Source organism: Macaca nemestrina, chromosome 14 (genome assembly GCF_043159975.1).
Source record: "Macaca nemestrina isolate mMacNem1 chromosome 14, mMacNem.hap1, whole genome shotgun sequence".
Taxonomy (NCBI): Eukaryota; Metazoa; Chordata; class Mammalia; order Primates; family Cercopithecidae; genus Macaca; species Macaca nemestrina.
Window position 1 is genome coordinate 107,224,836 of NC_092138.1, and position 12,836 is coordinate 107,237,671.

The window sequence follows — 12,836 nt, forward strand, 5'->3', positions numbered from 1 at the left end:
CTCAGCCTCCTGAGTAGCTGGGACTACAGGCGCCCACAACCGCGCCCGGCTAATTTTTTGTATTTTTAGTAGAGACGGGGTTTCACCGTGGTCTCGATCTCCTGACCTTGTGATCCGCCCACCTCGGCCTCCCAAAGTGCTGGGATTACAGGCGTGAGCCACCGCGCCCGGCTCAACTACTTTCTAATCCTTGAATAGGAAGGGGTTCATACCCATCATTCTTAGGAGAGCTCTATTTCTCTTCTCTACCTTTTCCTCAAGATATTTGTTCACAGTTCCATTCTATTCTCTGTTCTGTCTCCCAGTTCCCTCTTGTCTCTACGAACACTGAGTTCTAAATTTTTAAAATTACTTGTTTAGCTAATCTTGTTATCTAAAACACACTACTTCCTTTATCTAATTTTACATACTGCTATTTATAAAATACTCTTAGCTTTGAAAACAAAGATCTCACAGCCAGGTGCGGTGGCTCACACCTGTAATATCAGCATTTTGGGAGGCCAAGGGAGGAAGATGGCTGGAGGCCCAGAGCTCAAGACTAGCTTGGGCAACATAGCAAAACCTCATCTCAACTAGCTAGCTAAGTAACTAACTAAATAGCTAACATTATATTTCACACAGTCTTTATATAAAGTCTCTACTATAATACAGATCACTGGGAATGAGAAGTTAGGAATCTGGAATGACAATGATACTCACGTGCTTACGATCCAGAAGATAGTGTCTGTATCCTCAGGTCAGATCAGAGTTCCTCAACCATGGCACTACTAATCATTCATTGTAGGGGGCTGCTTGCTGTCTTGTGGATGTTTAGCAATATCTCTGACATCTACACCTACTAGATATCCATAGTAACTTCCCATCCCTCCCTTGCCCCAGCTGTGACAATCAAAAATGTCTCCAGACACTGCCAAAAATCCCTTGGGGGGCAAAATTGCCCCCAGTTGAGAACGACTGGTCTAGATCTTTCTCCTGAGTTTAATATTAATAGAACAGTGTTTAGAGCACATTTGGCAATCAGTAAGTAGTTGTTATCTAAGTGACATAAGTATCCAAGAGTATTCTGGACAACTCTATCTCAATGTCTTAGCTTGGCAGCATCTCAAACTCAGTATGGCCCAAACCAAACTGGCTGTATTCCTTAATCTAGTTATAGTACTAAGTAATCCTGGCCAGAAACTAAGAAATTAGACGAAACTCTCTTCGTCATAACCTAGACCAAATCTGTTAACAGGTGCCACTATACCTTCTTCATTTCCTTTCCAACACAACAATCACTTATCATTGCCTTATCTCAGACTCTCATATCACTGGGCCTACTGCTTCTGTGATATTTTTGGCCCATTCAAATCCATGGTCCACAATGCTGCCAGAATAAACATTTCAAAAGCCTACTGTCGGCCAGGCGCGGTGGCTCAAGCCTGTAATCCCAGCACTTTGGGAGGCCGAGATGGGCGGATCACGAGGTCAGGAGATCGAGACCATCCTGGCTAACACGGTGAAACCCCGTCTCTACTAAAAATACAAAAAAATAAGCCGGGCGAGGTGGCGGGCGCCTGTAGTCCCAGCTGCTCGGGAGGCTGAGGCAGGAGAATTGCTCGAACCCGGGAGGCGGAGCTTGCAGTGAGCGGAGATCTGGCCACTGCACTCCAGCCTGGGTGACAGAGCGAGACTCCGTCTCAAAAAAAAAAAAAAAAAAAAAGCCTACTGTCATTCTCCTTCTTAAAACTCCTCAAGTGTATTCTTCCGTTTATGACAATGTTTCCCAAACACCAAATACCATTTTCATGATTTTGTCATATTCCTAACACATACAACAGTGTATCCCTTTAACAATTTTCTTTGAATCTACTTTTCTTTTTAGTTAGCTACATTTTAAACAGTTATCACGAATCACAGTATGATTTTTCTCTAAAATATAAAAACATTTCAAAGTGTTCATGTACCACCTAAAAGATAACAATCTAAGTTTAACAGCCTACTCCTATGATTTGGCATCTTTCTTTCCAGTACCACCTCCAGCCACACCAAACCACTTCAAGTTGCCCTAACCAGCCACGTTCTTGCAAATTACACTCTACTATTGCACATGGAATTTATTCTGTTTGCATGTTCTTTCCTTCTCATTTTGTCTATCTAAACTCTGCCTCTCCTAACTGCTCCTTCATGAAACCATCTCTGGCTCCAAAGTTACATACTGCTTCTTCTATGCTTGCCAAAGCCCTGGGCAGCCTCTATTACAGCCTTTGTTTACCTCTTTACCTCCCTTACTATACTGAAAGTCCCTCACAGACAGACAGAAGTATCTGATTCTGCCCCGGCACCCACAGGGAACAGTACTTAACACAAGGAACCATTTAAAGAAGTGTTTGTTGTCTGGGCACAGTGGCTCACACTTATAACCTCAGCATTTTGGGAGGCCAAGGCAGGAGAATCACTTGAAGCATTTGGGACCAGCCTGGACAGCATAGCAAGATGCTATCCCTTAATTTTTTTTTTTTTTTTTTTTGCTGGGCGCAGTGGCTCACGCCTATAATCCCAGCACTTTGGGAGGCCCAAGGCGGGTGGATCACGAGGTCAGGAGATCAAGACCATCCTAGCTAACACGGTGAAACCCTGTCTCTATCAAAAATACTAAAAAATTAGCCAGGCATAGTGGCATGTGCCTGCAGTCCTAGCTACTTGGCAGGCTGAGGCAGGAGAATCGTTTGAACCCAGGAGACGGAGGTTGCAGTGAGCTGAGATCGCACCATTGCACTCCAGCCTGGCGACAGAGTGAGACTCCATCTCAAAAAAAAACCAAAAAAATGTTTTTAATTAGGTGGGCACACTACTGCACAACTGTACTCCCAGTTACTTTTGAGGCTGAGGCAGAAGGACCAATTGAGCCCAGGAATTTGAGGTTGCAGCAAGCTATGATTACACCACTGCACTCCACCCTGAGAAACAGACTGAGACCCTATCTCAAAAAAAAAAAAAAAAGAAGAAGAAACAAGTATTTGTCATAAAGCAGAATACAGTTTGAGTCAATAAACCTTTACTCATTATCACATACAGGGCAGTGTTCTAAAATTGTGGAAAACACAAGGAATGGCCAAGCACAGTGGCTCACATCTGTAATCCCAACACTTTGGGAGGCCGAGGTGGGTGGATCACTTGAGGTCAGAAGCTCGAGACCAGCCTGGCCAGCACGGTGAAACCCCATCTCTACCAAAAATACATATATATATATATATACAAAAATTAGCTGGGTGTGGTAGTGTGCACTTGTAATCCCAGCTATTTGGGAGGCTGAGGTGGGAGAATGGCTTGAATCTGGAGTGGGGCACAGGTTGCAGCAAGCTGAGATCTACACCATTGCACTCCAGCCTGAACAGTGAGACTCCATCTCAAAACCAAAAACAGACAAAAACAAGGAATGAATCTGGCCTTCAAGAATTTTCCAGTTTAGGCCGGGCGCGGTGGCTCAAGCCTGTAATCCCAGCACTTTGGGAGGTCGAGACGGGCGGATCACAAGGTCAGGAGATCGAGACCATCCTGGCTAACACAGTGAAACCCCGTCTCTACTAAAAAATACAAAAAACTAGCCGGGCTAGGTGGCGGGCGCCTGTAGTCCCAGCTACTCGGGAGGCTGAGGCAGGAGAATGGCGTGAACCCAGGAGGCGGAGCTTGCAGTGAGCTGAGATCCGGCCACTGCACTCCAGCCTGGGCAAGAGAGCCAGACTCCGCCTCAAAAAAAAAAAAAAAAAAAAAGGCCGGGCGCAGTGGCTCAAGCCTGTAATCCCAGCACTTTGGGAGGCCAAGACGGGCGGATCACAAGGTCAGGAGATCGAGACCATCCTGGCTAACACTGTGAAACCCCGTCTCTACTAAAAAAACACAAAAAACTAGCCGGGCGAGGGGGCGGGCACCTGTAGTCCCAGCTACTCAGGAGACTGAGGCAGGAGAATGGCGTAAACCCGGGAGGCGGAGCTTGCAGTGAGCTGAGATCCGGCCACTGCACTCCAGCCTGGGCAACAGAGCGGGACTCCGTCTCATAAAAAAAAAAAAAAAAAGAATTTTCCAGTTTAATAACGGAGATAGACATATTTGCTATCACACAAGACAGAACACTCTAAGTGGTAAAATGGGGCAATAAAATGCTAAAGCAATGTCAGTGTGGAAAGAGAACAACAGGGATTTTAAAATAGCAAATAAACTCAGATGTGTACTCTGTTGAGTCACTATGGCAAAAATCACTTGAAACTCACCAAGTCCTGACCCTGATGATATCTGTTCTGCCTATCACAAGGACTGTGTAAATCACAGAACCAACATGGTCTCTCAAAACTATAAGTGGCTATGTAAATTCTAATCATTGTTAATAAATTCTGACTGTGGAACCTAGGAGTCCTGCTGCATAGAGGAAGTGCCATCTGAGCTAGAGCTCAGAAGGGAGGTAAATAGAGGGCATACAAGGTGTTCTATAGAAGAAGCTTAAATGATAGTTGTAAATGCGAACCCTGAAGCCAGACTGCCTAGGTTTGAAACCCACCCATTCACTTACTTACTAGCTGTATGACTTTGGAAAGTTACTAAATCTGTCTGAATTTTGGTTACCTGTCTGTAAAACAGAGCAAATATCAGTACTCAATTCACAACATTATGAGTATTAAACAATTTCATATGTGTACTGTATAATTATTTTAATAAACAGGTGAAAGTAGACTGAGCAGAAGCAAAGAAACAGGGAAGTATGGGGCATGTTATCAGAAGACGGCAGTCCAGTGTGCTTAAAACAGAAAGTACAGTTAAAAAAAAAAAAAAAACAGGCCGGGCGCGGTGGCTCAAGCCTATAATCCCAGCACTTTGGGAGGCCGAGACGGGCGGATCACAAGGTCAGGAGATCGAGACCATCCTGGCTAACACGGTGAAACCCCGTCTCTACTAAAAAATTACAAAAAACTAGCCGGGCGAGGTGGCAGGCGCCTGTAGTCCCAGCTACTCGGGAGGCTGAGGCAGGAGAATGACGTAAACCCGGGAGGCGGAGCTTGCAGTGAGCTGAGATCCGGCCACTGCACCCCAGCCTGGGCGGCAGAGTGAGACTCTGTCTCAAAAAAAAAAAAAAAACAAAAATGGTGGGCCGGGCGCCAGTGGCTCACGCCAGTAGTCCCAGAACTTTGGGAGGCCAAGACAGGCGGATCACGAGGTCAGGAGTTTGAGACTAACCTGACCAACATGGTGAAACCCGGTCTCCACTAAATATACAAAAATTAGCCAGGCATGGTGTGGCATGCCTGTAATCCACTACTCAGGAGGCTGAGGCAGGAGAACTGCTTAAACCCGGGAGGCAGAGGTTGCAGCGAGCCAATTATCACGCCACTGCACTATAGCCTTGGTGACAGAGTGAGACTCCATCTCAAAAAAAAAAAAAAAAAAAAAAAAAAGGTGATGTAGTGGAAGATGTACCTAGAAAAGCATGCTATTAGCCATCCTAAAAAATCATAAATTATATCAGAAAGAGCTCTGAACACAGAGGCTTTCAAATCAAGTTCTGGATGTCACTGATTAGCTGTACATCCTCAGGCAAATCATAGACTAGAAAGTTCAGTTTCTCTCTATATAAAGTGAGAAGAGTACAGTACTAAATGAATTTTGATTCTCCTTCAGCTCTGAAATTCTAAGAAAAAGACTAGGAAGCAGTCAACAATTTACACTGTCCCATCTAACAGCTACCGCCACACAGGACTAATGAGTACCTGAAATGTAGCTGGTCCAAATTGGGATGTACTCTAGGTGTAAAATAGACACATGTCCTAGAATTAGTACCCAAAAAAGGCAAAATGTTACATTAATAACTTTATATTGATTACATCTTGAAATTGGGTTAAAATATTACTAAAAAAAATTTATCTATTTTTATACTTTTTTTCTTTAGACAAGAGTCTTGCTCTTATTGCCCAGGCTGGAGTGCAATGGCATGATCTTGGCTCACTGCAACCTCGGCCTCCCGGATTCAAGTAATTCTCCTGCCTCAGCTTCCCAAGTAGCTGGGATTACATGTATGCACTACCATGCCTGGCTAATTTTTGTATTTTTTTTTTAGTAGAGATAGATTTCACCATGTTTTGGCCAGGCTGGTCTTGAACTCCTGACCAAAAGTGATCTGCCCACCTTGGCTTCCCAAAGTGCTGGAACTAGAGGCGTGAGCCACCATGCCTGCCTACTTGTTCTTTTTTTGAGATGGAGTTTCACTCTTGTCACCCAGGCCGGAGTGCAATGGCACAATCTCTGCTCATTGCAACCTCTGCCTCCCGGGTTCAAGCGATTCTCTGGCCTCAGCCTCCTGAGTAGCTGGGATTATAGGCACCCACCACCACACCTGGCTAATTTTTGTATTTTTAGTAGAGATGGGGTTTCGCCATGTTGGCCAGGCTGGTCTCGAACTCCTGACCTCGTGATCCACTCGCCTCAGCCTACCAAAGTGTTGGGATTACAGGCATGAGACAGCACACCTGGCCTGTTTTTATACTTTTTAAAAATGTGGCCCAGTCATGGTGGCTCACATGTATAATCCCAGCACTTTGGGAGGCCTAGGTGGTAGGACTGCTTTAGGCCAGGAGTTCGAGGCCAGCCTGGGTAACAAAGCATGACTCCATCTCTACAAAAAAATTCAAAAAGTTAGCCAGGCATGGTAGTACATACCTGAAGTCCTAAGCTACTCAGGGGGGCTGAGGCAGGAGGATTATAGAGGCCCAGGAGTTTGAGGCTGCAGTGACTCATGTCTGCACCAGTGCACTCCACCATGGGAAACAAAGTGAGATGCTATCTCAAAAAAATAATTAACTGCCACTAGAAAATTTGAAGCTTACATTTGTGAGCATAATATTTCTACTGGAGAACATTGTTATAAGACTCTTCTCATAAGACAAAGGAGACTGTAATTCTGTGGCCGAAAGACAAATGAAATGTGGCCATAAGGACAAACAAGGTATAAGAAAGGATCTTGCAAACATAGAAAACGCTCTTCCAGCCCCATACAAAGCCAGGTGCATCCCTAACTGTTGCGTTCAGCTGTCCTCAGTGTACCTGAAGAAAAATTCACTGCAAAACCAAATAACTCAGCCAGGCACCACCGTGCCTGCAATCCCAGCACCTTGAGAGGCCGAGTCGGGCGGATTATTTGAGGTCAAGAGTTAAAGACCAGCCTAGCCAACATGGTGAAACCCCATCTCTACTACAAATACAAAAATTAGCTGGGCGCGGTGGCACGTGCCTGTAATTCCAGCTACTTGGGAGGCTGAGGCAGAACTGCTTAAACCCAGGAGGTGGAGACTGCAGTGAGCTGAGATGGCACCACTGTACTCCAGCCTGGGCAACAGAGCTAAACTCAGTCTCAAAAAAAAATAAAAATAAAAAAACCTCAGGTAAACATGTCACCCTTAAGAACTGTACAAGAGATTAGACAACCTCCAAGTTATAGAACCCCTGCTCCCCAAAAATATTAATACTTCAATATAGGTATTCAGTAAACCTGCCTTTATCATTAATTCTTCCACTTGGTCAGGTATGGAATCTGTACCTTTTGTTAATCTCTCTGAAATCTTTCTTGTGGATAAAATCACATGAACTCTTTATAAGAAAGGTTACACTGTGGTCCATTCACTTTCACGTCTTTTTTTTTTTCTTTTTGTGAGACAGGGTCTCGCTCTGTTGGCCAGGCTGGAGGGCAGTGGCACGATCTCAGCTCACTGCAACCTCCCTCTCCCGGGGTTAAGCAATTCTCCTGCCTCAGCCTCCTGGCCCACGTATGTCATTCTTACTCCTTCAAAACCATTATGTAGGCTGGGCACGGTGGCTCACACCTGTAATCCCAGCACTTTGGGAGGCTGAGAAGGGTGGATCACCTGAGGTCAGGTGTTCGAGACCAGCCTGGCCAACATGGTGAAACCCCATCTCTACTAAAAATACAAAAATTAGCCAGGGGTGGAGGTGGGTGCCTGTAATCCCAGCTACTCAGGATGCTGAGGCAGGAGAATCGCTTGAATCCGGGAGGCGGAGGTTGCAGTGAGCTGAGAACGTGCACCTGCACTCCAGCCTGGGCGACAGCAAGACTCCATCTCAAAAAAAACAAATAGGTTGGCCGGGCGTGGTGGCTCAAGCCTGTAATCCGAGCACTTCTGGAGGCTGAGACAGGCGGATCACGAAGTCAGGAGATCGAGACCATCCCAGCTAAAACGGTGAAACCTTGTCTCTACTAAAAAATACAAAAAACTAGCCCGGCAAGGTAGCGGGCACCAGTAGTCCCAGCTACTCAGGAACCTGAGGCAGGAGAATGGCGTAAACCCGGGAGGCGGAGCTTGCAGTGAGCTGAGATCCGGCCACTGCACTCCAGCCTGGGCGACAGAGCGAGACTCCGTCTCAAAAAAAAACAAAAACAAAAAAAACAAAAAAAAAAAAACAGGTCAGGCGCGGCGGCTCACACCTATAATTCCAGCACTTCGGCAGGCCGAGGTGGGCACATCATCTGAGGTTGAGAGTTCGAGACCAGCCTGACCAACATGGAGAAACCTTCTCTCTACTAAAAATACGAAATTAACTGGGCGTGGTGGCCCATGCCTGTAATCCCAGATACTCAGGCTGAGGCAGAAGAATCCCTTGAACCCAGGAGGCAGAGGTTGCAGTGAGCCAAGATTGCGCCATTGCACTCCAGCCTGGGCAACAAGAGAGAAACTCTGTCTCAAACAAACAAACAAACAAACAAACAAAAACAGTTATGTAGATTTGATCCAGTACTAGTGATATGACCATTTCCAACTTAGCGAAACAGAAATTGTGATTACATCTGGAACATCCTGTGCATTTAGTATTTGATCTAGTATCTCCATCTTCTAATCAATTTAAAATACAGGTAAATTTCTGTCTTCTTTTCTACCAGAACAAATCTTTTCCATCATGTTCATTAAGTGGCCTCAATAATTTCTTTTCTTAATAGCATCTTTTATTTTGCCTTTACAGCCTCAGAAAAAGTACTCCTGGCATACTTTCTTGTCCTAATTTTAGGTTGCACTCCATGCCAAGAAACAGAAACAAAATTAAGCTTCTTTAAATACACCACAGATGAGCAACACAACAAATTAATCTGATAAAAACATTTCCAAGACAGAAAAAAAGTCTCAACTTATAAAGAAAAATTCAGAATTATTTTGTCTTGGATGCCCAAAATACATATTTTTAAGTTTATTAAGAAACAGATACAAGCTGAGTACAGTGGCTCATGCCTGTTATCCCAGCATTTTGGGAAGCTGAGGTGGGAGGATCACTTGAGCCCAGGAGTTCAAGACTGGCCTGGGTAACATAGCAAGACCCTGTCTCTACCAAAAAAATAAATAAAAATTAGCTGGGCATGGGGACATGTGACTGTGGTCCCAGCTACTCAGGAGGCTAAGGTGGGAAGACTGCCTGAGCCCAGGAGGTCGAGGCTGCAGTAGGCCATGATTGTGCTACCACACTACAGCATGGGTGAGAGTGAGACCGTCTCCCTGCTCAAAAAAAAAAAAAGATAAAGATTTTTATTTTAAGAAAAAAAACAAACAAATACAAGTCAAGTACAATGCTAAAATGGTCTAAAAACTATACTTCCTTAAGAAGGAAATCTAATGTTTATCAAACTAAGAGGTACAAAGAAGTCCAACAGATTACTTTTTTTTGACACAGAGTCTCCCTCTGACACCCAGGCTGGAGTGCAGTGGCGCAATCTTGGCTCACTGCAACCTCCGCCTCCCTGGTTCAAGCAATTCTCCTGCCTCCGCTCCCAAGTAGCTGGGATTACAGGCACCTGCCACCACCCCCAGCTTATTTTTGTGTTTTTAGTAGAGACGGGGTTTCACCATGTTGGCCAGGTTGGTCTCGAGCTCCTGACCTCAAGTGATCCACCTGCCTCAGCCTCCCAAAGTGCTGGGATTACGCCACCGCGCCCTAGACACATTTTCATAGAAAGCAACATTTTATTCATCATAAACACAAAGTTCAAAAAAGCTTTACGCATGATAAATAAAAAGAAAAAATTCCATGTCAATTCACTGACATGCAATAGTCAACCTCACCTACGGGATTAATAATGCTACTAAGAGGTCTGGTTAGTTTTCCATGAATTGGATCCCAGTGCTAGTTGTATTCTTATTCCCTTAAAAAAAAAAAAAACACATAGCAGAAAGAAGTCACAAAAGGAGTGTCTGAAGGACTCAGATGAGCACGAATGCTACATTACTACTAATGAAGGCTGTCCTTATTTTAAATTATTCTATTAAAAATGGGAGAATGCAGAGGAATGACTCCCCTGTCATATGCCACACAAAATTAACAGGTAAGTACAATTCAGTCACATTCATAACACCATGTGTGGCCTCAAATATTATGCATACTTGTTGACTGATGTTAAGTATCAACTTACTGTACAAAGAAGAAATAAAACAAAACCCACAGTAATATATTTCTTTAAGAATACACTGAGCCGGTGTCGGGCGCGGTGGCTCACGCCTGTAATCCCAGCACTGTGGAAGGCCGAGGTGGGCGGATCACGAGGTCAGGAGATCGAGACCATCTTGGCTAACACGGTGAAACCCCGTCTCTACTAACAATACAAAAAAATTAGCCAGGCGTGATGGCGGGCGCCTGTAGTCCCAGAGACTCGGGAGACTGAGGCAGGAGAATGGCATGAACCCAGCAGGAGGAGCTTGCAGTGAGCGGAGATCGCGCCACCGCACTCCAGCCTGGACGACAGAGGGAGATTCTGTCTCCAAAAAAAGAATACACTGAGTCGGATAAATACTAGCACGAGCTGATAAGCACTGCTAGAAACCTAAGTTCTGATTTCAGCAAATGCATAGAAACACTTTTCAAAAAAGCAGTATACCCTAGGCGGGGCGCGGTGGCTCAGGCCTGTAATACAAGCACTTTGGGAGGCCGAGGCGGGCAGATCACTTGAGGTCAGGAGTTCAAGACCAGCCTGGCCAACATGGCGAAACCCTGTCTCTACTAAAAATACAAAACAGCCGGGAGTCGTGGTGGGCGCCTGTAATCCCACCTAGTCGGGAGGCTGAGGCAGGACAATCGCCTGAACCCGGGAGGCAGAGGTTGCAGTGAGCAAGATCGCACCACTGCACTCGAGTTTGGGGGACAGAGTGAGACTCTATCTCAATTAAAAAAATAATAATAATTAAAAAGTTTTTAAAAAAGAAAAGCAGTATACCAAAGCCATTCCTTACCCATACATACATTTACTCTTACTTGGACTCAGGAGTAACAAAGAATTCACCTCCTTTAGAAAATCAAGAAAATGAAATGTTGAGTTCAGAAGCGGTTAAGGAAAAAGTATTTGTATTTATTGAGAACCAACTACTTTATCCACTTCAGTAACCTCAACAACATACTCAAAAACGGGATTCACCTCTGAATTAGCAAAAGAAAACCGACGATCCTAAAAAGCAATTTGGAGGAGTGGCAAAGAAAGAGCTGACGTTCGTTCCCGTCAGTACCAAACCACTCGGGCCCACCGCCTGCCCCTTCCTCAGAGACCTAAACACATTGGAGCCGCATTCCGGGAGCCGGTGGCATCTCCTGTCAGACGCCGGCCACTCCGCGCTCCTGTCACTTCCAGTGGTGGCGACCCCATCCCGAGGGCACTGCCGCGGGGGCTCGGCTCCGACTGCGGGAGACCCGGGGATGGGGTGGTGAGCCGAGTCTTCTGAGCAAAGCTGTTACAGCTGCGGGTCCTGGGGCAGCCCGAAGGCCAGAAGGGGCGACCCTGGGGCAGAGGCCGCGACATCCCTCGGGATCTCCACTGAGGCAACTGGGACAGCATTCGGGGGACTCGGCTCCCCCGACCCTCGGCGTGACGCCGGGTCGGACCGGGTCGCTTGGCATTGGGGCAGGCCCTCCACCGCGACGGGACGGGATACCCAGCGGGGGTCCCGGAGAAAGGAAGGGCGGGCCGCCGGGCGCCCCACAGCCGGAAGGGGCGAGCCCGCAAACAGGGCTCCCGCCCCGGCAGGGCTCACCTTCAGGTCGTTCTCTGGCAGGTACTTGCACAGCCGCGCTATCTCCACATACTTGTCCAGGTCTAGCGGCGCCATTTTAGGAATAACAAGCCGCGGCAACAGCAGCGGCGGCGGCGGTAGTAGCGGCGGCGGCAGCGGCGGAGGCCGAAGCCGGAACTTTCCCTGCGTCACGTCCGGCCCGTGAGTGGCGTCTGCGCAGCGCCGTTAAAGCTCGACCCGCTTCTCCCCGCTACCTCCGTACGCCCGGCGCCCCCTCTGGCAGAACCCCGGCTACAGGGCTCAAGAGACCCCTCTTCGATCCACCCCGCGAACCTGCTGGGACCCGTAGTCGTCTGCCGCGGGGCGTGCTGGGATGTGTAGTTTTCAGTTGTGGACAGCCACCTCCCCTCTTTTCCTCCCATTTCTCCAGACTTCCACCTGCCGGCAGCCGGCCAGGCTTTTCCGAGGCAAAACGGCGGAGTAGGTGGTCCTAGCCACTCACTGGTTTCTTTTTCCAACCCTTTTAAGCACTCTTTCACCAGAATATCTTAACAGTTGGGTAAGCCTGGCCGTTTGCACCTTTCCAAGTCCCTGTGAAAACCTCGCCTAAGCCTGTGGCAGAGATGTCAGGCTCCAGTCTTCCAATCTGAAAGGAAGGGAAACAAATATTAAAGGTTTTCTTATGCTAAATGCGATACAAATGCTGTTTTTCCATTTAATCTTCGTAACGATTGATAGGAAAGTGAGGCTTGGAGGCTTTAAGTAGTTTACCCCAAATCTCACAGGGAACAAAATGGCGGGACCAAGATTGGAAAAATG

The 12,836-nt window shown here is 46.5% G+C and overlaps 1 protein-coding gene across 2 annotated transcripts in view; it reads right to left on the reverse strand.

Annotated features, from left to right (window-relative positions):
* LOC105463919 (protein phosphatase 6 catalytic subunit) overlaps positions 1-12,199 on the reverse strand; it is a 47,415-nt gene extending 35,216 nt beyond the window's left edge. Inside the window, exon 1 of one of the 2 annotated variants that reach the window (XM_011711346.2) lies at positions 12,039-12,199. In XM_011711346.2, coding sequence (XP_011709648.1) covers positions 12,039-12,113 — 75 coding nt within the window. In that variant the 5' untranslated portion in view covers positions 12,114-12,199. Of the gene's footprint in view, positions 1-4,250; positions 4,374-12,038 lie in introns of those variants that run through there. The other variant, XM_071078330.1, reaches the window with a different exon arrangement.
* Between the last annotated feature and the right edge of the window lie 637 nt (positions 12,200-12,836).